Genomic DNA, 24,878 nt, shown 5'->3' on the forward strand with positions numbered 1-24,878 from the left:
CTGAGGTGGGGGGACAGAACAATACCGTATTTTTTGGAGTTATAAGAAACACCTTTTTCCCCAAAAAAAGAAGGTGAAAATCTGGGTGCGTCTTAGACTCCGAATGTAGCCCCGCCCAGCTTCTCAAGCGGAGGTTTCAGAGGCTGAAAAAAGCGTCAGAAACGAAGCTTCAGAAAAGAAGCCCCCAAACAGAGCTTCAGAAAAAAAGCCTCCAAACAGAGCTTCAGAAAAAAAGCCTCCAAACAGAGCTTCAGAAAAAAAGCCTCCAAACAGAGCTTCAGAGGCATTTTTTCTGAAGCTGTTTCGGAGGCTTTCAGAGGCAGAAAAAAGTTTTTTCTAAAACGGAGTTTCAGAAGTTTTAGAGGCAGGAAAAAAAAAAAAAACAAGGCACAGAGCTCACAACCAAGGAACCTGTTGCTAAAATTCACCTCTGGGAACAGATGATTGGGGATTGGCCTGCCAATCTACTTTTTTCTTATTTTTCTCCCCCAAAACTAAGATGCGTCTTATACTCTGAAAAATACGATATATAATAAATGTCTTTTCTTTTCTTATTTTTCTCCTCCAGGGTGCCACTGGAGACAAAGGCGATAAGGGCGAAACTGTAGGTTTGCGTGTTTTCTTCTCCTTTCTTTGAGACTTCTTTAAATCTGGCCAATTCGTCTCTTTCATGTGCCCCCCCACCCCTCCCGGTGTGATTGTGTTGTGTGTATGTGATTGTGTTGTGTGTATGTGATTGTGTTGTGTGTATGTGATTGTGTTGTGTCTCTACAGGGACCGCCGGGGACCCCTGGGATTCCTGGAGAGACAGTGAGTAAGGCTTGAGGGGTCTTCATTGCTCCAAGGAAGGGGGTTGGACTTACAGGGGTGGGCTTCAAAAAAATTTATCAAGGGGTTCTCTGCCCGGTTGCTGAGTGGGCGTGGCCATGGTGGGTGTGGCCTAGTCGGCCTCCTGCACCAAGGCGGAGGGGGCGTTTTTGCCCCACCACCACCAAGCCACGCCCACAGAACCGGTAGTAACAAATGCTACATTTCACCCCTGGGTGAGGGTATTTGCTTATGAATAGAGCTATCTATCTCCTTATCTTTAAGTGCTGACATCTGCTATTAAGAAAGGTGGGGGCTGCTTTCCAAGAGCCTGTTTCTCCATTTCTCATCCAGGGAAATATAATATTCTGCCTTTTTAATATTTCTCAAAAGATTTCATTCTTCTAGGAGAAGGGTGGATGCTAACTTTCTAAACCAGGGGTCTCCAACCTTGGCAACTTTAAGACTTGTGGACTTCAACTCTCCAGCTTTGCTGGCTGAGGAACTCTGGGAGTTGAAGTCCTCAAGTCTTAAAGTTGCCAAGGTTGGAGACCCCTGGTCTACACTATCTCATTTGTCCCTTGCAACTGAGCTTTCGTTATTCGTGTCAGAAACACCTACGAATTATTTATTTATTTTTATTTTTATTTATTTCATTAGATTTTTATACCACCCTTCTCCCGAAGGACTCAGGGCGGTGTACAGCCAAATAAAACCCACAATATACACATTAAAGCAAGACTAAAACCGAACATATTACAAAGACGGCCAGAATTTAAAACAATTTAAAACCCTAAAATATAAATAGCCCCAATTAAAAATTTAATAAAACTTTAAGCCAGTCCCGCTTGAATAAATAGGTGCGTTTTCAGCTCACGGCGAAAAGTCCGAAGATCATAGCGACACAACATTATAACATTATAGCGACACAACATTCAACCCTGAGCGAATGAAGTCAGTCCTAAAAATATGGATAAGTCCTTTAAACAGTTCATTTAGGGACCATGATTTAGTTTCACCAGCACTGAAAAATGTGACTTAATGACCGCTTGTCACGCAACCGTTGCAGCGTTACCACCCTCCCGTGATCAAATTCAGACACTTGGCCCCCGACTCATACTTACGACGGTTGCAAATTTTCCCAAGGTCACGTGATCGCCTTTTGCCACCGTCCGACAAGGAAAGTCAATGGGGAAGCCAGATTCACATAACGACCCCGTGACTAAGTTAACGACCGCGATGGTTCACGACGGTGGCAAGAAAGGTCGTACAGCGGGGCAAAACTGACTTAACGAATGTTTCACTTAGCAACATAATTTTGGGGGCTCTGCTGTGGTCGTAAGTCGAGGGTTACCTGTGTAAGCATGTGTAAAAATATATAGACTAAGGGTTGCAATTGATGATCCCAGTGGATGAAAAGGAACTCTACTATTGGTAGTAATCCACTCAACATCTGCTATTCATGTCAATATTTATCCTTTTTTCGACCCTACTCAACGATAGTATGGATATCTTTGAGTAGGTTCAAAAAAACAAGACTAAATCTTGAAATTGTATAGAATAGAATAGAATAGAATAGAATAGAATAGAATAGAATAGAATAGAATAACAGAGTTGGAAGGGACCTTGGAGGTCTTCTAGTCCAGCCCCCTGCTCAGGCAGGAAAACCTACACCACTTCAGACAAATGGTTATCCAACCTCTTCTTAGAAACTTCCAGTGTTTTGTTTTTTGTTAAATTTTGTGCTAACATACGGTTCCCTTCCTGATCTCTAAATGAAAATAAGAAAAAATTTGAAGAATATTTGCAAACATTATTCTTGGAAGATCCCTCTTTTGTCTGGGAAAAAAAAATCCTTTTTCTATCTCCTTTGATTATTTTAGAGTCTTCCTGTGGAACGTACCATCTTCATCAAAGGAGAGAAGGTATACAGTATGTATAAATATATATATATATATGTATATATTTTCCTCCGTTGGAAAGTCAGAAACTATTTCTTAGTAGCTGGGAGGTATGGACAGTAAAGGATGCTAAACCATGTTGTAGTGGAATTTACTAGCTGTGTGGTGGGAACTCAGAATGTACCGTAGAATTGGTGGGACCCTAAACGACCACATCTTCAGCCATAATATGACTTCTTTCTTTGATCACTGCATGTTCTTGTTGGAAGAAGTGTCTATCTGGGTTCTGTTCGCAGTGGGGCAAAAGACATTGGATTCATGGAAGTTGCTTGGAAAGAAGGTTTATTGATGAATAGGATCACATGGCTTTTTTTTAAAAAAAAGTTTTTTTATTTTATAGACAAACAAACATTTAGTACATCAACCGTTCTTTCCATGTGACATCTCGGTGTTTTCTTCCTGGCTCCATTTTTTTTAATTGTTTCTTCTTTCTTCGCTTCAATTTAATCCATTACCACTTTTTTCACAAGCACAGTATTCTAATTATACCTTTCTTTTCCATAATTGCTTATCTGTCTTTTTGGGAACACAATGGCTTGAAATCCTGTGCAGCAAAAAAAAGAACAGAGATGCTGAGAACGCCTGGGTTTTGTGCCCTCTGTTGGGCTTTGAATTTGAGCTTTTATTCTGATGGGTTGTCAGATGGGGCCATGCAGGGATAAGTTTGTAGGTTTTCTTTGCCCCAGGCTTGGTTGAGCCTTGCTGGGTGATGATGTAATGAAAGGGGCTTTGGGCAATTCCTACCATGGCTCTGCCTGAAGGAGGCAGATTTTTGTTATGTAAAATAGATTGGCCCATTGACAAATGGGATGAGGGAGGGACTGACTTCTTGCGTCTCTTTTAGGGGAAATATTCTGCCCTAACTTCCTACATTCTCACATCACGAGAAGTGATGGTGTTGCTTTATACTCCGCTGGTGAGATCACATTTGGAAGACTGCGTCCACTTTCTGGTCACCACAAGCCCAGAGAAGATGCTGAGATCTTAGAAAGAGTGCAAAGAAGAGCAACAAAAATGATTAGGGGGTCTTTGGAGGCTGTGAAGAATGGCTGTGAGAATTGGGCTGCATAAACAGAGGGACAGAATCAAGAGCACGTGAAATGTTAAAACCATTTTATAATGCCTTGGTAAGGCCACACTTGGAATATTGCATTCATTTTTGGTCGCCATGATGTAAAAAAGATGCTGAGACTCTAGAAAGAGCGCAGAGAAGAGCAACAAAGCTGATTAGGGGACTGGAGGCTAAAACATATGAAGAACGGTTGCAGGAACTCGGTATGTCTAGTTTAATAAAAAGAAGGACTAGGGGAGACATGATAGCCGTGTTCCAATATCTCAGGGGTTGCCACAAAGAAGAGGGAGTCGGGCTGTTCTCCAAAGCACTTGAGGGTAGAACAAGAAGCAATGGGTGGAAACTAATCAAGGAGAGAGGCAACTTAGAACTAAGGAGAAATTTCCTGATAGTTAGAACAATTAATCAGTGGAACAACTTGCCTGTAGAAGTTATAAATGCTCCAACACTGGAAATTTTTAAGAAAATATTGGATAGCCATTTGTCTGAAATGGTGTAGGGTTTCCTGCCTGGGCAGGGGGTTGGACTAGAAGACCTCCAAGGTCCCTTCCAACTCTGATATTATTATTATTATTATTATTATTATTATTATTATTATTATTATTATTATTATTATTATTATTATTATTATAATAATAACTGGGAATGTTTAATCTAGAGAAGAGAAGGACTAGGGGATGACATGATAGCAGTGTTCCAATATCTCAGGGGCTGCCCCAAAGAAGAGGGAGTCAAGCTATTCTCCAAAGCACCTGAAGGCAGGACAAGAAGCGATGGATGGAAACTCATCAAGGAGAGAAGCAACCTAGAACTAAGGAGAAATTCCCTGACAGTGAGAACAATTAACCAGTGGAACAGCTTGCCTCCAGAAGTTGTAAATGCTCCATCATCAGAGGTTTTCAAGAAGAGATTGGACAACCATTGGTCTGAAATGTATGAGGTCTCCTGCCTGAGTAGGGGGTTGGGCTAGAAGACCTCCAAGGTCCCATCCAACTCTTTTATTCCGCCTTAAAATAGGTTTACACAGTCCAAGGTGCTGGACTAGCCCTGGGGAGGAGAAATTTCCTGACCGTGAGAACAACCGATCTGTGGAACAACTTGCCACCAGAAGTTGTGGGTGCTCCATCGCTGGAGGCTTTCAAGAAGAAAGCGAATTATGTTTAAGCGAATGGTGCGGTTGTTCAGCGATGTTGTGTCCCACTCCTCCGCTGACGGCCAGGTCAGGGAAATCCGAATCAGGTGTGCCTCTGCAGCTCTGCCAAAGTCCTAGCAAAGTTCTCAAGGCAGGCAGGAGACCAGAAAGTGACTTCAGCAAGATATGTTTAGACTTTGCCTGACTCAGAGAATGCCAGAAAGCAGATCCTTTATATAGGCCATGGGGTGTGGCTCCATGACTCAGCACTTATCCAGGCCTGCCCCTCCCTTCCTTCTGTTGACGCCGCCTATCAATTCTCCTGAAGCGAGGGTCACTCCAGTCGGCAGCTGTTGGTAATTGACCTTCCTCAGGCTCACATGCTGTGGGGGAGGGGGAGGGATCTAGTTGCTCCGTTTGCCTGGCATGGAGCCAGAGCTGGGGGCTGGAGGCACTTCTTCTTCCTCAGCCTGTCTGGGCATGGAGCCAGGGCTGGGGCCGGGAGGCATACTAGGACATTCCTCAGCGTTCGGAAGCAGATAAGATGGGCCCGGCTGCGGGGAAAGCGGATGAGGCACAACAAGCGAATCTGTTTTCCTCCACTGGGTTTGCTTGTCAGAAGACAGCTGAGAAGGCCACAAACGATAATCACACGCCCAAGAACGGTGCGACCATTGCAAATTTATGCCAGTTGCCAAGAATCCAAATTTTAATCAAGAGACCATCGCAGTGCTGTGATCGTTGTAAGTTTGAGGACCAAGCGAAAAGTCGCTGTTTTCTGTGCCATTGTAACTTCAAATAGTTGCTAAGGAAATGGTTTTAAACTGAGGGTTTCCTGTTGTGGGGAGGAAACCCTTGAGGAAGCTTCTAGAAAGCAGGCGATTTCTCTTGGAGAGGAAGAAGATTCGAGAATGAACGTTTCAGATCCGTGACTTGGGTGTCCTTCATTCCACCGGAATCTGTTAAAGCAGACACCGGATTTCTGTGAAATGAAGCCCATCAGGCATGGAATTCATCGACCTGAGTTATTCCTTCAAGGCCTCCTCAAATGTTCAGCTGGGCTGGAGAAATCGGATACAGGACTTCTTAGGAGAAGAAATCCAGAAGACTTCAGGGAAAACAAGAAAAAAAAACTGCCTCTGCCTCCCAGCAATTTGCTCCTTGCAGCAAACAGCAAACAGCCTGTTTCAGTTTCAGTTTCAGCACAGCCTGATTAGCACAAGGAGAAAAAAAACTGCCTCTGCCTCCCAGCAATTTGCCTCCTAACAGCAAACAGCCTGTTTCAGTTTCAGCACAGCCTGATTAGCACAAGAAAAAAAAACTGCCTCTGCCTCCCAGCAATTTGCCTCCTTGCAGCAAACAGCAAACAGCCTGTTTCAGTTTCAGTTTCAGCACAGCCTGATTAGCACAAGAAAAAAAAACTGCCTCTGCCTCCCAGCAATTTGCCTCCTTGCAGCAAATAGCAAACAGCCTGTTTCAGTTTCAGTTTCAGCACTGTTATGTATGCGCCCCCCGAGCCGGGCCCCCTGCCAGAAAGTGACTCGAAAAGTGAGCGGGAAGGGCCATCAGGACTTACCTCGGGAGCACCGGCTTCCCTGGCTCAGCTCCAGGAGCCAGAGGCAGGCCAGGTGGAGGAGATAATGAGGCCTCTGTCCCCTGACTCTTCCCCCCCCAGGCCACGCCTCCAGATCCAGCTGATGGCAATCAGGCTTGGCTCGATCCCAGGTTTTGGAGATACGAGAGGTGGCTACAACAAAGGAAGGGGTGGGGCAGGCCTAGAGAGTGCTGAGTCATGGAGCCACACCCCACAGTGTATAAAAGCAGCCCTGGCTGCTCTTCTGCTCCATGATAAGCAAAAATTGAGCTGAACTATTTGACTCGTGGAGAAGTGAGCTGAACATTCGGCCTGGATTGCTGACTTCCTGGTTGCCCGGCATCCCCAAGATAAGGGAGACTTTGGCAGGCAGCTTCAGATTCCCTGCCAGGACTGATAGCAGCTGTGAACTCAATTGCCGACTCGTTTAGCCAGCTCGCATGGCTGAGGCCGGGAGGGGACAGAACAAGCACAGCCTGATTAGCACAAGGAAAAAAACCTGCCAGCAATTTGCCTCCTTGCAGCCAACAGCGGAGGCCAAAAATGGGGTGTGCAGAGGCGGCCATAGGCCATGGCAATCCCTGCAGCCTGAAACAGCTGATGGTCGGGAGGCCGATCCAACTGACAATCAGCTGCTTGTGCTAATCAGGCTGTGCTGAAGCTGAAACGGGCGGCTTGCTGTTTGCTGCAAGGAGGCAAATTGCTGGGAAGCAGAGACCAAAGGATGGGAGCCGGCGGGTGGGAGGGGCTACATTCGATGTATAAGACACACCCAATTTTTCACCCTCTTTTTGGTGGGGGAGTGCCTCTTATACTCTGAAAAATACAGTGTATTTTTTATGTGAGTGAGTGTGTGTGTGTATATGTATATGTGTATGTGTGTGTGTGTATGTGTGTGTGTATGTTTTCATAGGTTTTCACGAGTATAGGTATGTAGGTCTTGGCATATTCGGGTCTTTTCCCGTGTAAGGTTGAGAGTATCTTGGCAACGTTTCGACGAGGTCTCACTCATCATCTTCAGGCTGGTGCTTTCGGCTTTGTGCTTGTGCGAGCAAAGCGTGGTCGGAGCTGCTGTCTCCCTATAAATACTGTTGGGGAGGTGGGGAGTGTTGCTATGAGCGGGTTGGTTGGCTGTGTGGTTCCAACCAACCCGCTCACATGTCTCTGATATCCCATCAGAGAAATTATCTTATTTTTTTAAGGTGAATTCTAATTAAATCCGATAAAGATAAAGAAGGGAGCCCTGAAATAAAATGTCAGATTGCACTGGGGTGCAGAGCAATGGTGAACATCAACTGAATCTTGAAAAACAAGGACATCATCCTGGCAGCGAAAATGTTGGTTAATCCAGTCTGTCGTGTTCCCCGTAGCTACCTACAGTTATGAAAGGATTTCTACTCCCTTCAGCTGTCTGCAAGGAATATAAATCCAGCCATTCCCCACTTTCCTGCCAGAGCTGAAGAAGCTTCTTGGATGAGAAGCGAAACGTCTTCAAAAGAAAAAAAAAACTGGACTTGCAAGAAAATTAAGGCCTTTTGGATAAGAATTTGGTGGATTATTCAAAATGTCCTGAAGAAGAAGATAAAGTTCCTGCCGCAATTTTTCCTTTTGGGAATTATAACGGATTGTACAGGGATTGAGACTAAATTGATTCTGAATTTAATAACAGCAGCAAGGCTGTTGATTGGACAATATTGGAAGAAAAAAGAGTTACCTACAATAGAAGAATGGATATTGAAAGTTACTAATTTGGCTGAGATGGCTAAAATCTCAGCTTTTTTGAAAGACAATACGCAGGAAAGATATTTAATTGAATGGAAAAAATGGATTGATTATTTACAAAACAGATATCAGATTAAGAGATATCAGATTGCCTTTGAATAATTAGGAAGTATTATTTTATGTAATGGGGAGGGGTTGGGAAATGAAAAGATTTGGATGAGGTTAATTGGATTAGAAGGGAAAATTTTACTCTATGTTTGGTTTATGTATAACAATACCTTGTGATTGACCCGGGAAGCCGGGGGTGTGTGTGTGTGTGTGAAGGGAGGGGGGAAGGGAGTTTTGTGGGGGGGGGGAAAGGGGAAAAAATGTTTTTGTTTGTTAAAACATTTCAATAAAAAAAAACAAAAAAAAATCAAGGAAGTCCAGTTGCCTCTTGAAAAAGCACTTTTGGGGACAACCATGACCTGGATTACTTGAGAATCTCTACAGACTTTTAGCTGTACAATTTGGGATGAACGCCCTTGGAATGGTGTGGGACTAGGAATGGATTTCCAGAGGAAAAATTGCAAACTACAGGAACCAGAAACACCACTCAGGTGACCTTGAGGACACAGATAAACCTTCAAGTGGCCTCAACGATCCTGTAAACGGATGCGAATGACCAAATGCTGTCTGCAAGGAATATCAATCCTTCCATTCCCTTCCATCCTGTAAGTTGAAGAAGCTTCTTGGAGGAGAAGCGAGACATCTTCAAAATAAAAAAAACAAAGTCCAGTTGCCTCCTGAAAAAGCACCTTGTAGGGACTACAGTTGTGAAAGGAAGGAAGTGGGCTCTTTTGAGCTGTGGTGCTGGGGAAAATGCCCGCGTATTCCTTGGACATTAAACCGAAAGGGGCTTTTTTTCCCAACTGGACTTTCTTGTTTTTCATTCCTTTCGCTTCTCATCCAAGAAGCTTCTTCAGCTCTGACTGGATGGTGGGGAATGGATGGATTTATATTCCCTGAAGACAGCTGGCCATTTGCATCTTTTTAGATTGTCGTTGAGGCCACCGTTTCATAGTGCAAATGGGTGTGGAGCCTTTTTGGAACTGCTGGAAAGATTGTGTGGTGGAGCTGTGCTTTCCGCAGGATGTTTTCTGCCCCGTAGAATCCAAGAAAGCTCCACACTCATTTGCACCACACAGGTGAGCCTGAGGACATGGACAAGCCTCCAAGTGGCCTCAACAACCCTCTAAAAAGATGCAAATGACCAGCTGTCTGCAAGGAGTGTCAGTCCTTCCGTTCCCCAGCATCCAGTCAGAGCTGAGGAAGCTTCTTGGATGAGAAGTGAAAGTTCTTCAAAAGAAAAAAAAACCAAGAAAGTCCAGACAACCATGACCTGGATGACGGAGAATCTCCATAAACTTGGACAACAAAGGTGACTAGCAAGCAAACTAACTAACAAAGGTCGGGAACTGAAAGGAATCGCTCAGCCATGTTACCATTTTCCTCCATGGACTTATTTAGCTGCTGGCTTTAGAGAACCGTAATCTCTACTCGCTTTTTAGTAGAGGTGAAAGATTAAATTATGAAATCATTTATAATTGAACTTCAATTATAGCTTCAAACATATGCACATTTTTGTTTTCTTTCCCAGGGGGACCCTGGACCAGTTGGCAAAGCAATGGATATCAAGGTAAATACATATAATCCTCAATTTATAGCTACAACTGGGACCAGAATTTAACTTTTTAACAATTCGCATAATTCCAGAGCCAGCCTGGTTTGAGATGGGTGGACTTCAACTCCCAGAATTCCCCAGCCAGCATGTTTTAAGATGGGTGGATTTCAACTCCCAGAATTCCCCAGCCAGCATGTTTTAAGATGGGTGGATTTCAACTCCCAGAATTCTCCAGCCAGCATGTTTTAAGATGGGTGGACTTCAACTCCCAGAAGTCCCCAGCCAGCATGCTTTAAGATGGGTGGACTTCAACTCCCAGAATTCCCCAGCCAGCATGTTTTAAGATGGGTGGATTTCAACTCCCAGAATTCCCCAGCCAGCATGCTTTAAGATGGGTGGATTTCAACTCCCAGAAGTCCTCAGGCGGCAAACTTTAAGATGGGTGGACTTCCACTCCCAGAATTCCCCAGCCGGCATGCGTTAAGATGGGTGGACTTCAACCCAAAGATCCTCAGCCAACTCAGCAATTGTAAGTCGTGTGGATCTCAGCTAGCTAACCTACTGGCTGGGGAATTATGGGAATTGTAGTCCACATGTCTTAAAGGTTGCTGGTTAGGGAATTCTGGGAGTTGAAATCTACATATTCTAAAAAGGCTAATGTGAAGACTTCAAAGGAAGGTCACAGAGAATATTTTTGATTTTATATAACATATTTTTTATATAATATATATTGACTATTTTGTATATTTTTATTTTATTTATTTTATTTATTTTGTCACAACAATATATGTAGGTATCATACAAAAGATTATATAATATATAAACATATATATGAGTAAATAATAGGAGGAATAAGCATATATATATATATATATATAAGAAGGAGAAAAAGAAAAACAATAGGACAGGAACGGTAGGCACGTTTGTGCGCTTATGCACGCCCCTTATGGTCCTCTTAGGAATGGGGTGAGGTCAATAGTGGAAAGTTTTTGGTTAAAGCTTTTGGGATTTTGGGAAGAGACCACAGAGTCAGGTAAAGTGTTCCAAGCGCTGATGATTCTGTTACAGAAGTCATATTTTCTGCAATCTAGATTAAAGCGGTTGACATTAAGTTTAAATCTATTAGTTGCTCTAGTATTATTGCAATTAAAGCTGAAGTAGTCTTTAACAGGAAGGACATTACAATAGATGATTCTGTGAATTAAACTCAGGTCTTGTCGAAGGCGACTGAGTTCCAAGTTTTCTAAGCCTAGGATTTCAAGTCTAAAGCCTAGGATTTCAAGTCTATAAGCAAGCATCTCAACTAAACATATAATCTAACATGTAATTTAAGCCATTATTTCTATATTATCTGTAGATGGTCAACGAATAAGTATTTCTTTGCTTTTTTAAATGTTTACGTAGGACCTGGAACGACTTTTGGAAGCTTATGGGATCAAGGTATGTGACCTTCTTGCCTGCCAATGATGGTTAAACGGCAAACCCACTTTATTTCTTGTTATTAGGTGAAGCTCATGGAAATATCCGTGTCATCGACGAGTTTCAAGAGACCTCAAATACATTTGTGCGAAACTTTCATCCGGACATAAAAATTATATTTCAGTCTTTAGAAATTGGGCATTTTGGATTATTGGTGTGTGTGTGTGTGTGTGAAGACAGATGTTTTAAGGAACAAGTTAAACATGTGACTATATTGCGGTCATAACGCAAGGAGAAACTTCCTAACAGGGAGAACAATTAACCAGTGGAACAGCTTGCCACTAGAAATTGTGGGGGCTCCATCACTGGATGTGTTTAAGAAGAGACTGGGCAACCATTTGCCTAAAATAGTATAGGGTGTCTTGCTTGAGCAGGGGTTTGGATTAGAACAGGGGTCTCCAACCGTGGCTACTTTAAGCCTTGGCGGGCTTCAACTCCCAGAATTCCCCAGCCAGCTTTGCTGGCTGGGGAATTCTGGGAGTTGAAGTATGCCAAGGCTTAAAGTAGCCAAGGTTGGAGACCCCTGGACTAGAAGACCTCTAATGTCTCTTCCAGTTCTATACTGATTGATTGATTGATTGATTGATTGATTAAATGAATAGTTGAAAGTCAAAGACTACTGTAGGTTTCCTGAGTCTGGTATCATTTAGAAGACGACGGCTCCCAGCATTCCTACAGCACTGTGAAGGGATTCGGAGAACTATAATCCCAGCAAATCGGGAAGAGGCCTAAATTCCCATGATTTTCTCGTTCAGATCTTCTTCTGGTTGGGCTTCCTTTGGGTGGTAGAACAGGATCAACCCCATTTTTCTAATTTTGCTTTTTATTTTATTTTTTCCACCTGCAGCTGGCCCTGTTGAAGGAACTGACTGACCTTCTCCTGCAAGGTGGGGTACAAAAGATGACCCATCAGGTTGCTGAGGCCAAGAAGGAGAAGGACGGGAAGAAGAAGAAGAAGAAGCAACAATCGAAACCCCAAAACTCCACGGTGAGGGTCGCAGAGGCATCTTGCGCTGGAAGGGAGAATCTGAGGTTGGGAGGGACTTGGCTTCCGAAAATTTTGTTGTTTTATTATCAAGGAGAGGAGAGGAGGAGGAGAGAAGAGGGAGGGAGGGAGGAGGAGAGGGAGGGAGGAAGAGAGGAGAATAGAGAGGAGAGGAGAGGAGAGGAGAGGAGAGGAGAGGAGAGGAGAGGAGAGGAGGGAGGGTGGGAGGAGGAGAGGGAAGGAGGAAGAGAGGAGAGGAAGAGAGGAGAATGGAGGGAGAGGAGAGGAGGAGGAGAGGAAGGAGGAAGAGAGGAGAGGAGAAGGGAGGAGGAAGAGGAGGAGGAGAGAAGAGAGGAGAGGAGAGGAGGAGGAGGAAGACAGGAGAATGGAGGGAGAAGAAAGGAGGGAGAGGAAGACAAGAGATGAGAGGAGGGAGGAGGAGGAGGAGGAAGGAGAATGGAGGGAGGGAGGGAGGAGAGAGGAAGACAGGAGAGGAGAAGAAGAGAGGAAGGAGAGGAGAGAAGGAAGGGAGGGAGGTGAAAGAGGAAGGGAGGAGGAGAGGAATAGAGAGACGAGGAGAGGAAGGAAGGGGAGAAGGGGGAGAAGTAGGTAAGGTGTAGAGTTTTGGGGAGAAGAGGAGAGACAGGAAAAGAGGAAACAGGAGGGAGGGAGGGTGGAAGGAAGGAAGGAAGGAAGGAAGGAAGGAAGGAAGGAAGGAAGGAAGGAAAGATGGATAATGGAAGGAACAAAGAAAAGAGAAGGGGTGTGGACCCCATGATTGCAGTCCTGTATATAAAATCTTTCGCTCAAATACTGTGGTCATTTTTTAAAAAAAATTTCCTCATGCTCCTAAACTGCCCTTCCACGCTGTGTTAGGTTGTCCCTCCAGAAAGCCTCACCTCTGCCAGGGATCAGGAGACACGGGGTGTTGTGGTGTCTGAAACATCAACCAACTCCCAGAAAAATCGGGAGGAGCTGGAAGTTTGGGAAACGACTCACGTTCCCACGATCCCGAAGAGAGCCGAACCTCGGGATGGAAGAGGTGACCCTTCTCAAAACGCCACCGCTGAGAGCATGGAAGCAACTCTGAGGAAACACACAAAGGTAAAAGTTTCCACACCGCCATTCTACCTCTCGCAGAATTACAGGTTGTCCTCGACTTATGACCACAGCTGCGCCCAAAATTTCTGTTCGCTAAGCGAGACAGGTGTGAAGTGAGTTTCGCTCCGTTTTACGATCTTCCTTGCCACACAATTTAGTGCTTAAGGCACTAAGTTAGAAAGTGGGAGATGGTGAGTTCTAGTCCTGCCTTAGGTATGAAAGCCATCTGGGTGACTGTAGGCCAATCACCAGGAGAGGGTGAGTTCTAGTCCTGCCCTATATATGAAAACCAACTGGGTGACTTTGGACCAATCACCAGGAGACTGTGAGTTCTAGTCCTGCCTTATGTATGAAAACCAGCTGGGTGACTTCGGGACAAGCACCAGGAGACGGTGAGTTCTAGTCCTGCCTTATGTTATGAAAGCCAGCCGGGTGATTTGGGTCAATCCCCAGGAGACTGGGAGTTCTAGTTCCATCTTAGGCAGGAAAGCTGGCAAGGTGACTTCGAGCCAATCACCAGGAGACAGTGAGTTCTAGTCCCACTTTATATACGAAAGTCAGCTTGGGTGGCTTTGGGCCATTCGCTCTCCCTCAGCCCAAACTACCTCGCAGGGTTGTTGTTGTGGGCAAAATAGGAGGAGGAAGGTGTGTGTGTTCATTGCCTTGAGTTATCGGTAAAAATAATCAAGGCGGGATACAAATAAATAATGGAGGGGTACAAATAAATGAGTGAGTGAATGAGTGAATAAACAAACAAACAAACAAACAAATAATATAAATGAATGAATGAATGAATGAATGAATAAATGAATGAATGAATGAATGAATGAATGAATGAATGAATGATCATTGTTCACCTATGAGGCTTTCCTGCCTTATGGGCATCGAAATGAATCCTTTCTCAGCAATTATTGCAGCGTCCACTAGAGGGCACTCAACACATAGATCAAATCTGGCTCGCTCCTTTTAAAACGGAATTATTTTATACCTGCTTAAAATTCAGGTAGGAATCCGGTGATAGGATCTACTCAGAAATGGCAGCGAGTGGAGATCATGAGGAGGAACAGGACACCCCACAGAGGATTCCTTGTAAACAGCAAAAAGGAAAAAGGAAAAGGAAAAACGGAGGATTCCAGCTCAACCGTTTTAATTGATGGAATTACTTTATAAGGAATCCTTAGTTTACGACCGGTTGCTTAGGAACCCTTAGAAGTTCCGACCCATCTGAAAAAGGGGATTTATGACGTGGATTTGAGGTTCCTCTCTCCAGTGGGGTAAAAAAAAAAGAAATTTTCTGCAAACTTTTCATCAACTTTGTGAACAGAGAATTTTTTTCCAAAAGAAGTTCAAGAATTTTTTCCCCCCAATGGCAGGAAACCTTACAGATAACAATTCCACCACCCATAATCCCCTCCTGTGTTCAGCCAGGCCAGTGGGCGGAGCTGGAAATAATGACAGCCGGGCCGGTGGGTGGACCCTCGCCCCGCGATTGCTACCGGTTCTCCAAACCACCAGCCAAAATTGCTACCGGATCAGGCGATCCGGTCTGAACCAGGAGCATCCCACCCCTGACTTATGACCGTTGTAGCAGCCCCATGGTCACATGTTCAGAATTCAACTGCTTGGCATACTTATGACGGTTGCTGTGTCCCGGGATTACATGATCCCCTTTTGTGACCATCTGACCTTCTGATTCACTTAATGGCCATGATAGTAACTGAACCACTGCAGGGATTCACTTAACCACCGGGCTAAGAAAAGTCATAAAATGGAGCAAAATTCACTTAATGTGTGTCTCACTTAACAGCTACATTTTGGGCTCATTTGCGGTCGTAGGTCGAGGACTACCTGTCCTCTTTCTCATGCATTAGTTATGGATGCAACAACACTGATGGTTTTTAAGAAGAGACTGGACAAGCATTTACAGAATAACAAGAGCTGGAAGGGACCTTGGAGATCTTCTAGTCCAACCCCCTGCTCAGGCAGGAAACCCTATCCCATTTCAGACAGATGGTTGTCCAATCTCTTCTTAAAAACCTCCAATGATGGGGAAGGAAGGAAGGAAAGAAGGAAGGAAGGAAGGAAGGAAGGAAGGAAGGAGGAAAGGAAGGAAGGAAAGAAGGAAGGAAGGAAGGAAGGAAGGAAGGAGAAAGAAAGGAAGGAGAGGGGGTGGAAAGGAAGGAAGGAAAGAGGGAGGGAGGGACGGATGAAAGGAAGAAAGAAGGGAGGAAGGAGGGAGGGATGGAGGGAGGTAAAAATAGCAGAAGAACAGAAGAACAGAATTGGAAGGGACCTTGGAGGTCTTCTAGTCCAACCCCCTGCTCAGGCAGGAAACTCTATTCCCTTTCAGACAAATGGCTCTTCCTTAAAAACATCCAGCATTTGTATTACAGGAAAATACGGAGCAGTAATTGCGAAATAAAAGATAGAAAATTCTCCCAGGCTGGCCACCTTGTCGCCAAATAAATAGGACGAACGATCACCGTTCACCTATCAGCAATTTTCTGAAATTTCCCTGGAGTCGACGCCCCCATTTTTGAGGAAAAATAATAGCTAATATTATCTTTAATCGTCATGTCATCCTGGCGTTAAATGAATTCGCAGCCTGACGGTGAAGATCATAGGCAGTTTGGGTTTCGTGTGTTCCGGAATGTAGATGGATGGGGGTGGGGGGTTGTTACACAAAGGTAAGATAAACCATAATTACGTGCAAAAATTCGTGCAAAGAAAGAGAACGGCCGACAAGATCCAAAGTGATAAGGCGATTTTCATGTCCATCCAAGAGATCTCCCCCAGTTTTCCTAACAATACTTTCCCGCAGGGAAAAAATATATATACTTCTTTCATTATTCTAATGTTTAATGAAAGCAATTCATTAAACTTTGGCTCTGAACGCTGGATCTTGCAAAAATTGGAAGGAAAGGAAAGAAACAGCGGTGGACTTCACATTATGCTACTACCAGCTCGTCTCGCGCGCGCCCAGTTTAAGCGCACGCCTGCCTTCCGTGCGTGCTTTGCTCTCTCTCGCGCGCCTTCTGCACATGCGCCTGGCCTCAAAAACGTGCCTAAATAGGATGGCATAGAGCAGTGATGGCTAACCATTTTTGCCGTCACCTGCCAAAAGTGGGGGGAGTACGGGGGGGTCACATGCACGCTTGCTCATACCCATAATTCAATGTGCCCCCCCCCGTGCATGCGTGCAGGACCCTCCCCCACGTTCTTCCCGCTTTTGGCACGTGATGGCCCGGTAGGCCCAGAGCCTTTCTAGGAGCCTGGGGAGGGTGAAAATGCCCCTCCCCCCCGAGGCTCTCCAGAGGCCGGAAATGACCCATTTGCTGACTTCCGGTGGGACAGGAAGGCCCGTTTTTCACTCTCCCCAGGCTCCAGAATCCCACCGCAAACGGGCCTTTTCCGGCCTCCAGTGGGCTTCTGGGGGTGGGGGAGGCTGTTTTCACTCTCCCCAGGCTCCTAGAAAGCCTCTGGAGCCTCTGGAGAGTAAAAAATGGGCCTTCGCCACCCCCACGGAGGCCCTCCGGAGGCTGGAAACAGCCTGTTTCCCAATTTCCAGTGAGCCCAGTAGGCCTGAAAATCAGTTGGCCGGCGTGCGCAACGCTCACGTGCCCACCGACATGGCTCCGCGTGCCACCTGTGGCACACATGCCATAGGTTCGCCATCACAGGCATAGAGCCAGGGTAGGTTGGCGGGTGGGCAGGTCCACCCCCAATTTACGCTACCAGTTCAGGCGAACCGGTTGGACCCGGCTGAATGCCACCTCTGAAAAGAAAGATGTATAAAGGAGAGGGTAATTAGGAAAATGATGGAAGTCAAGAAAAATCAGTTATTCAGTAGAAAGATACAGGGAGTCCTTGACTTACATCCGTTCGCTTAGTGACCGCTCAAAGTTACAACGGCACTGAAAAATGTGAATTTATGGTCGTTTTTCACACTTACGGCCATTACAATATCCCCATAGTCACTTGATCAAGATTCGGATGCTTGGTGACGGGTTCATATTTATGAGCATTGCAGTATCCCGGGGTCACTTCGTCCCCTCTTGCGACTTTCTGACAAGCAAAGTCAAACAGTCACTAAACGAATCATTGTGGCATGTATTTATGATGGTTGCAGTATCCCGGGCTCATGTAGTTGTAAAATGAGGGGGTGGGGGTGGCCTAGGTATAGAGCTCTCGCCTGACAATCAGGAGGCTGTGAGTTCGATCCTAGGTAGAGGCAGATATTTCTCTCTCTAGGCACAATGAGAAATATATCTGCAGAATGAAACTCCACTCTGGCAACAGGAAGGGCATCTGGCCAGTAAAACATTCTGCTAGCTCCATTCAGTTGCCCAGACTCCACCCCGATACAAGGGATTATGGGGTTGTTAAAAGATGATGATGCAGTTGTAAAATGAGGACTGCGTGTACGGTTCACAGACTCAAATTTAAAAGAGATTCTCACTCGGCTACCCATGAAACCACAGCAGGAAAACCTGATTTAGACCCTAAAGATAAAGATGAAATTCACACCCGCCTCGCTCCAGTTTTGAAATTAATTGGAATGGCAGGACAACAAATTAAAACGGAGGAATCCGGGGAGTTCATCGCGGGTAGAAATTGTGTGGGGTTTTTTTTTAAATTCCTCCCTTGCCTCCAGTCGGTGTGATGTTAAAAATCAATTTGCATATTCGCTTGTTAGGGGAACATTAATAAACATTTTGCTCCTCAACACTTGGGCCCAGCCGAAGCTTAAGTCTCTTTTTTTAAGCAAGGGGTAATTTCCCAAGTCTGCCATAAACATTAAGACAAAAGCAATTTTCTCCTCTCTTAGACACAACAGTGAGAGTTAACGGTAAGAGAAGTAGGATGAGTTAGATAGAAATCCACTCATGGTTAGATTTACTAGTTATTTATTTAACTTGTATCCCGTTTTTATTATTTTTACAAATAACTCAAGGTGGTCAACGCACACCTTCCTCTTCCTCTTTTTCCCCACAACAACAACCTTGTGAATCTCCATAGACAACAACCCTGTGAGGTGGGTTGGGCTGAGACAGAGAGGGACCGGGCCAAAGTTATCCATGCTTAAGGCAGGACTAGAACTCATGGTCTCCTGGTGATTGGCCCAAAATCACCCAGATGGCCTTTGTGTCTAAGGCAGAACTAGAACTTATAGCCTCCTGGTGATTGGCCCAAAGTCACCCAGCTGGCTTTCGTGCCTAAGATGGGACTAGAACTCACCATCTCCTGCTTTTTAACCGGTTGCCTTATTCCACAATCTCCAAATTTGGGAATTTTAATACTTGGGGACTTCAGCTTCCAGAATTTTTCAGCCGGCTATTTTTTTCTTTTTTGCTGCAATCGTTGTAAATACACGCCAGCTCCCAAGAGCCAGAATTTTGACCATGTGACCATGAGGGAGCTGTAACGGTCGTAAGTGTGAGGACCGATGGTAAGTCACTTTTTCAGGGCTGGTTATAACTTCAGACGGTCACTAAACAAATGCTAGTAAGTTTGGGACTCCCTGTCAGGGGTGGGTTCCTGGGTGTTGTGTCTGCGCCCCCCGAGGCAGGCCCCCTGCCAGAAAGTGACTTGGAAAGTGAGGGGGAAGGGCCGTCAGGACTTACCTCGGGAGCACCGGCTTCCCTGGCTCAGCTCCAGGAGCCAGAGGCAGGCCAGGTGGAGGAGATAACAAGGCCTCCGTCTCCTGACTCTTCCCCCCCCAGGCCACGCCTCCAGATCCAGCTGATGACAATCAGGCCTGGCTGGACCCTAGGTTTCATAGGCAGGAGAGGCAGGAACAACAGAAACGGGTGGGGCAGGCCTAGGAAGTGCTGAGTCATGGAGCCACACCCCACAGGATATAAAAGCAGCAAGGGCTTCTATGCCTCTTCGTAGCAGGCAAATCAACTGCTTAACTAAGAGCTGAAGTACTGTTTGTTCCTGGGTGACTCATCGGCGTCAAGGGAGATAACAGAGACACTTGGCAGACGCTCGCTAGTTTGCTGCCAGAGCTGATAGTGCCGGCTAATTAAGCCATCGCTCGGACGGAGGCGAGGGGGACAGAACACTGGGGGTCCGCAGGGGTTCGGGAGCTTAGCTAAGCTAGCTAAGATACTGTGCAGTTCAGCGAACCCCCAAATCCCACTCCTGAATGGCCCCGCCCACCCCAATCTGCCCCTCCCAGGAGTTCCCTCGTGGTCTGTTTTGGATGCAGGTAAGTGCAGGGCGCTCACGGAGGCTCGGGGAAGGCGAAAAAAGGGCCTACTGGAAGTCTGGGAAGGCCACAAATGGGCCCGTTTCCGGCCTCTAGAGGGCCTCCAGAGCCTGGGGAGGCTGTTTTCGTCCTCCCAGAGGTTCGACAAAAACCTCCGGAGCCCAGGGAAGGCAAAAACACTCGGTCCCGCCATGGAGCAGGAGGCTGATTAGGCCACGCCCACCATGGCCACGCCCATCCAGCAACCGGGCAGAGAACCCCTTGCTAAAAAAAATTAAGCCCACCCCTGCTCCCTGTATGTATATTATCCCTACATTTTGGCTCCCTCCAATCTGTTTTGATTTTTTTTTTCCCCCTTATCTTTTGAGACTGAATTGAAAAGATAGGATAAAATATCCTTTTAGTAGAGTTCCTTTATTTCCCTTCTTTCTTCAGTTCCAAAGATATTTCATGGTGTTTTTCTACTGGCTGCGTCGAACAATTCATTCAATCTCTCAAGAGAAGATTTGGGGAAGGCACAGATTTAATATCTTTTGCAAATAGCCCCCCCCCGGTGGGTCTTTCATCGTTTTCGAATCCAATATCAAGCATAATTATAAATCTCAATTGGTCATAAAATGCTGCCTTTCCTCCCACAAGGGTCTTCTTTAATCCTAACCTTGGAGGAGTTTTAAATCATTGCCAGTGTCTGGTGAGCCATGCCTATTAAATTGGAGATTAAGTAACTTTCACTAATTAGCCATCCTTTTAAATTAAACACGAGGGCTATAAAATCAAGGAGTGAGGGCTTTCCTAAAAGCCCATCCTGGTATTAATTTCTAGGACAATCGGTGATGATCGGCTTTTTCCATCCAGCGTCTTCGAGACGGTTAATTTTTCTGACGAGTTCAGGTAGTCCTTGAATTACGACCACAGTTGAGCCCCATGTTTCTGTTGCTAAGTGAGACATTGGTTAAGTAAAGGGGAGGGCAGGAGAGGAGAGAGGGAGGAGAATGGGGGGAAGAGAGGAGTGGAGAGGATAGAGGGAAGGAGAATGGGGAAGAGAGGAGAGGAGTGGAGAGGAGAGCGGGAAGAGGAATGGGGGGAAGAGAGGAGAGGAGAGAGGGAAGGAGAATGGGGAAGAGAGGAGAGGAGGGGAGAGGAGAGGGGGAAGAAGAAGGGGGGGAAGAGAGGAGAGGAGTGGAGAGGATAGAGGGAAGGAGAATGGGGGAAGAGAGGAGAGGAGGAGGAGAGAGGGAAGGAGAATGAGGAAGAGATGAGAGGAGTGGAGAGGAGAGAGGGAAAGAGAATGGGGAAGAGAGAAGGAGTTGAGAGGAGAGGAGAGCAGGAAGGAGAATGGGGAAGAGAGGAGGAGTTGAGAGGAGAGAGGAAGAGGGAAGGAGAATGGGGAAGAGAGGAGAGGAGAGAGAGGGAAGGAGGATGGGGAAGAGAGGAGTTGAGAGGAAAGAGGGAAGGAGAATGGGGAAGAGGAGAGGAGGAAGAGGAGAGCAGGAAGGAGAATGGGGGGAAGAGAGAAGGAGTTGAGAGGAGAGAGGGAAGGAGAATGGGGAAGAGAGGAGAGGAAAGAGGGAAGGAGGATGGGGGAAGAGAGAAGAGGAGTGGAGAGGAGAAAGGGAAGGAAAATGGGGAAGAGAGGAGAGGAGTGGAGAGGAGAGAGGGAAGGGGAATGGGGGAAGAGAGGAGTTGAGAGGAGAGAGGGAAGGAGAATTTTTTTTTATTTGCATTTATATCCCGCCCTTCTCCGAAGACTCAGGGCGGCTTACACTATGTTAGCAATAGTCTTCATCCTATTTGTATATTTATATACAAAGTCAACTTTTATTGCCCCCAACAATCTGGGTCCTCATTTTACCTACCTTATAAAGGATGGAAGGCTGAGTCAACCTTGGGCCTGGTGGGACCAGAACCTGCAGTAATTGCAAGCAGCTGCTGTTAATAACAGACTGCATTAGTCTGTTGAGCCACCAGAGGCTGGGGGGAAGAAAGGAAAGGAGGAGGAGAGAGGAGAGGGGAGGTATTGTGTATATTACCAATTACTCTCCTACTTCCCCCATTCCTGTTAGAACACCGGCAGTTTTACCCAGAGGAGCTTCATAGGAAACATTGCTTTCTAAATGGGGAATTGTAGCTGGAGACAAGATTTTATTTGAACACAAACCCATAGAAGAGAATATCGGTCACTCAGGGTTGAACCATGGAGCCCTTGGTGCTCTTTGAGTTTGGTGGTTTTCTTACAGATGTTTCATGATCCAAATAGGGAACACCATCAGTGCTAGAAGGAGTGGAGTTTATGGAGATGGAGGAGGAGGAGGAGGAGGAGAAATGTAGGGTCCTTGATACTTTCTGAGTTTGTGGCTTCCTTACAAATGTTTCATAACCCAACTAGATAGCATCATCAGTGCTACAAGGAAGTAGGTTTTGCTCTGTTTACACACAAGCTTATATACAACCACCTAGAGACATTTCTACCAACACTGACAGGGCATGGTGTGTGTGTGTGTGCGCGCGCGTTTGTGTGTGTGTACGCTTGTATATAAACAGAGAACAAACCCTACTCCCTTCTAGCACTGATGATGTTACCTAGTTGGGTCATGAAACATCTGCCAGGAAACAACTAAGCTCAGAGAGCACCCAGGACCCCCACTGCCCTTCCTTCCTTCCTTCCTTCCTTCCTCTACACAAACCCCTCTCCCTTCTAGCCCTGATGATGTTGCCTAGTTGGGTCATGAAACGTCTGCAAGGAAACAACTAAGCTCAGAGAGCACCCAAGACCCCTACAGCCTTTCCTTCCTTCCTTCCTTCCTTCCTTCCTTCCTTCCTTCCTTCCTTCCTTCCTTCCTTCCTTCCTTCCTTCCTTCCCTCCCTCTTCTACACAAACCCCTCTCCCTTCTAGCCCTGATGATGTTGCCTAGTGTCGTGTCCCACTCCTCCGCTGACGGCCGGGTCAGGGAAATCTGAATCAGGCTTGCCTCTGCAGCTCTGCCCAAAGTCCTAGCAAAGTCCTCAGGGCAGGCAGGAGACCAGAAAGTGACTTCAGCAAGATATGTTTAGACTTTGCCTGACTCAGAGAATGCCAGAAAGCAGATCCTTTATATAGGCCATGGGGTGTGGCTCCATGACTCAGCACTTATCCAGGCCTGCCCCTCCCTTCCTTCTGTTGCCTCCGCCTATCAAGTCTTCTGACGCGAGGGTCACTCCAGTCGGCAGCTGTTGGCAATTGACCTCCCTCAGGCTCACATGCTGTGGAGGAGGGGGGGGGGTCTAGTTGTCTGCTTGCCTGGGCATGGAGCCAGAGCTGGGGGCTGGAGATACTTTCTCCTCTTCAGCCTGTCTGGGCATGGAGCCAGGGCTGGGGCCGGGAGGCATACTAGGACATTCCTCCGTGTTCGGAAGCAGATAAGAAGGCCCCGGCTGTGGTGAGATCGGACGAGACACAACACCTAGTTGGGTCATGAAACGTCTGCAAGAGAGCAACCAAGCTCAGAGATCATCAAGGACCCCCACCGCCCTTCCTTCCTTCCTTCCTTCCTTCCTTCCTTCCTTCCTTCCTTCCTTCCTTCCCTCCCTCCTCTACACAAACCCCTCTCCTTTCTAGCCCCGATGATGTTGCCTAGTTGGGTCATGAAACATCTGCAAGAAAACCATCAAGCTCAGAGAGCACCAAGCACCCCCACAAGACAAGGCCAGAGGTAGAAGAAATGTGGACGGATCTGTATATGTGGAACAAACTATTCCTTTGCAAAAGATGACAGGCTCGGAAAAGTGGAGGCCATCGGAGGTCCCAGGGATCCCTGAAGCAGCATCAGGAGGACTGAAACAGCTCTATTATGTGAAATTACAAAATGAGGAACAATTTGTCCTGGCTGCAAAAAAAATATATGAAATTAATCATCCCCATCTTTTGGGAGCCCAAAGAGACAATTTTGGTTTTGTAGCTGAATGAATCAGAAATCACCTAAGGACGCTCTTCCAAAGAAGAGGACTTGTGAGGGTATGACAGGATTGATTGATTGATTGATTGATTGATTGATGGGCCATTGAATCAGTATTGATTCACAGTGACAAACCAGAAAGGATCTGTCCCCATCCTGGCCCTTTTGGCCTTCCAATGATATACCCTGCACTGTAACCTTTAAAGCGCTCCATGGCATTGGGCCGGGTTATCTACGGGACCGCCTACTGCGACCAGATACCTCTCACCGACCCGTGCGCTCTCACAGAGAGGGACTCCTCAGGGTGCCGTCAGCTAGGCAGTGTCGTTTGGCGACGCCCAGGAAGGGCCTTCTGTGGGGCTCCCGCCTGGAACGAACTCCCCAGGACTCCAACTTCCTGACCTTTGAACCTTCCGTCATGAGCTCAAGACACATTTATTCATCTGTGCAGGACTGGCTTAGATTTTAAATTTAGAGGGTTTTAAATTGATTTTAATATTTTATATTTATATTTATATTTTTATTTTAATAATTTCGTTAGAATAAGTTTTTAAGGATTATTTTAATTTGTATATTGATGTTTTATATGCCTGTGAACCGCCCTGAGTCCTTTGGGAGATAGGGCGGTATATAAATTCGAATAATAAATAAATAAATAAATAATGTAGATTAGGCTCTCTTCTCTTCTCTTCTCTTCTCTTCTCTTCTCTTCTCTTCTCTTCTCTTCTGTTCCATTCCATTCCATTCCATTCCTCTCTTCTCTTCTCTTCTTCTCTTCTTCTCTCTTCTCTGTTCCATTCTTATTTTTTCTCTTTTCTTTTCTTCTCTCCTCTCCTTCCATTCTTCTACCTTCCATCTCTCTCCTCTCCTCTTTTATCTCCTCTCCTTCCATTCTTCTTCCTTCCATCTCTCTCACCTTCTCTTCTTCTCTCCTTCCATTTTTCTTCCTTCCTCCCTCCTCTCTCTTCTCTTCTTCTTCTCTTCTTCTCTCTCTCTCCTTCCATTTTTCTTCCTTCCATCTCTCTCTCTCTTTTTCTTTCTCTCTCTCTCTCCTTCCATTCTTCTTCCTTCTGTCTCTCTCTCTCTTCTCTTCTCTTCTCTTTTCTTCTCTTCTCTTCTTCTTCTGTCCTCTCCTCCTCCTCCCTCCCTCCTCTACACAAACCCCTCTCCTTTCTAGCCCCGATGATGTTGCCTATTTGGGTCATGAAACATCTGT

The 24,878-nt window shown here is 45.9% G+C and overlaps 1 protein-coding gene across 1 annotated transcript in view; it reads left to right on the forward strand.

The window, feature by feature from the left end:
• Positions 1 to 24,878, forward strand: part of LOC131202599 (collagen alpha-1(X) chain-like) — a 71,772-nt gene that overhangs the window by 42,676 nt on the left and 4,218 nt on the right. Inside the window, exons 13-19 of the mRNA XM_058191702.1 lie at positions 569 to 604; positions 775 to 810; positions 2,691 to 2,732; positions 9,928 to 9,966; positions 11,356 to 11,391; positions 12,278 to 12,418; positions 13,292 to 13,519. Coding sequence (XP_058047685.1) covers positions 569 to 604; positions 775 to 810; positions 2,691 to 2,732; positions 9,928 to 9,966; positions 11,356 to 11,391; positions 12,278 to 12,418; positions 13,292 to 13,519 — 558 coding nt within the window. The remainder of the gene's footprint in view (positions 1 to 568; positions 605 to 774; positions 811 to 2,690; positions 2,733 to 9,927; positions 9,967 to 11,355; positions 11,392 to 12,277; positions 12,419 to 13,291; positions 13,520 to 24,878) is intronic.

This window comes from Ahaetulla prasina, chromosome 7, assembly GCF_028640845.1.
Source record: "Ahaetulla prasina isolate Xishuangbanna chromosome 7, ASM2864084v1, whole genome shotgun sequence".
Taxonomy (NCBI): Eukaryota; Metazoa; Chordata; class Lepidosauria; order Squamata; family Colubridae; genus Ahaetulla; species Ahaetulla prasina.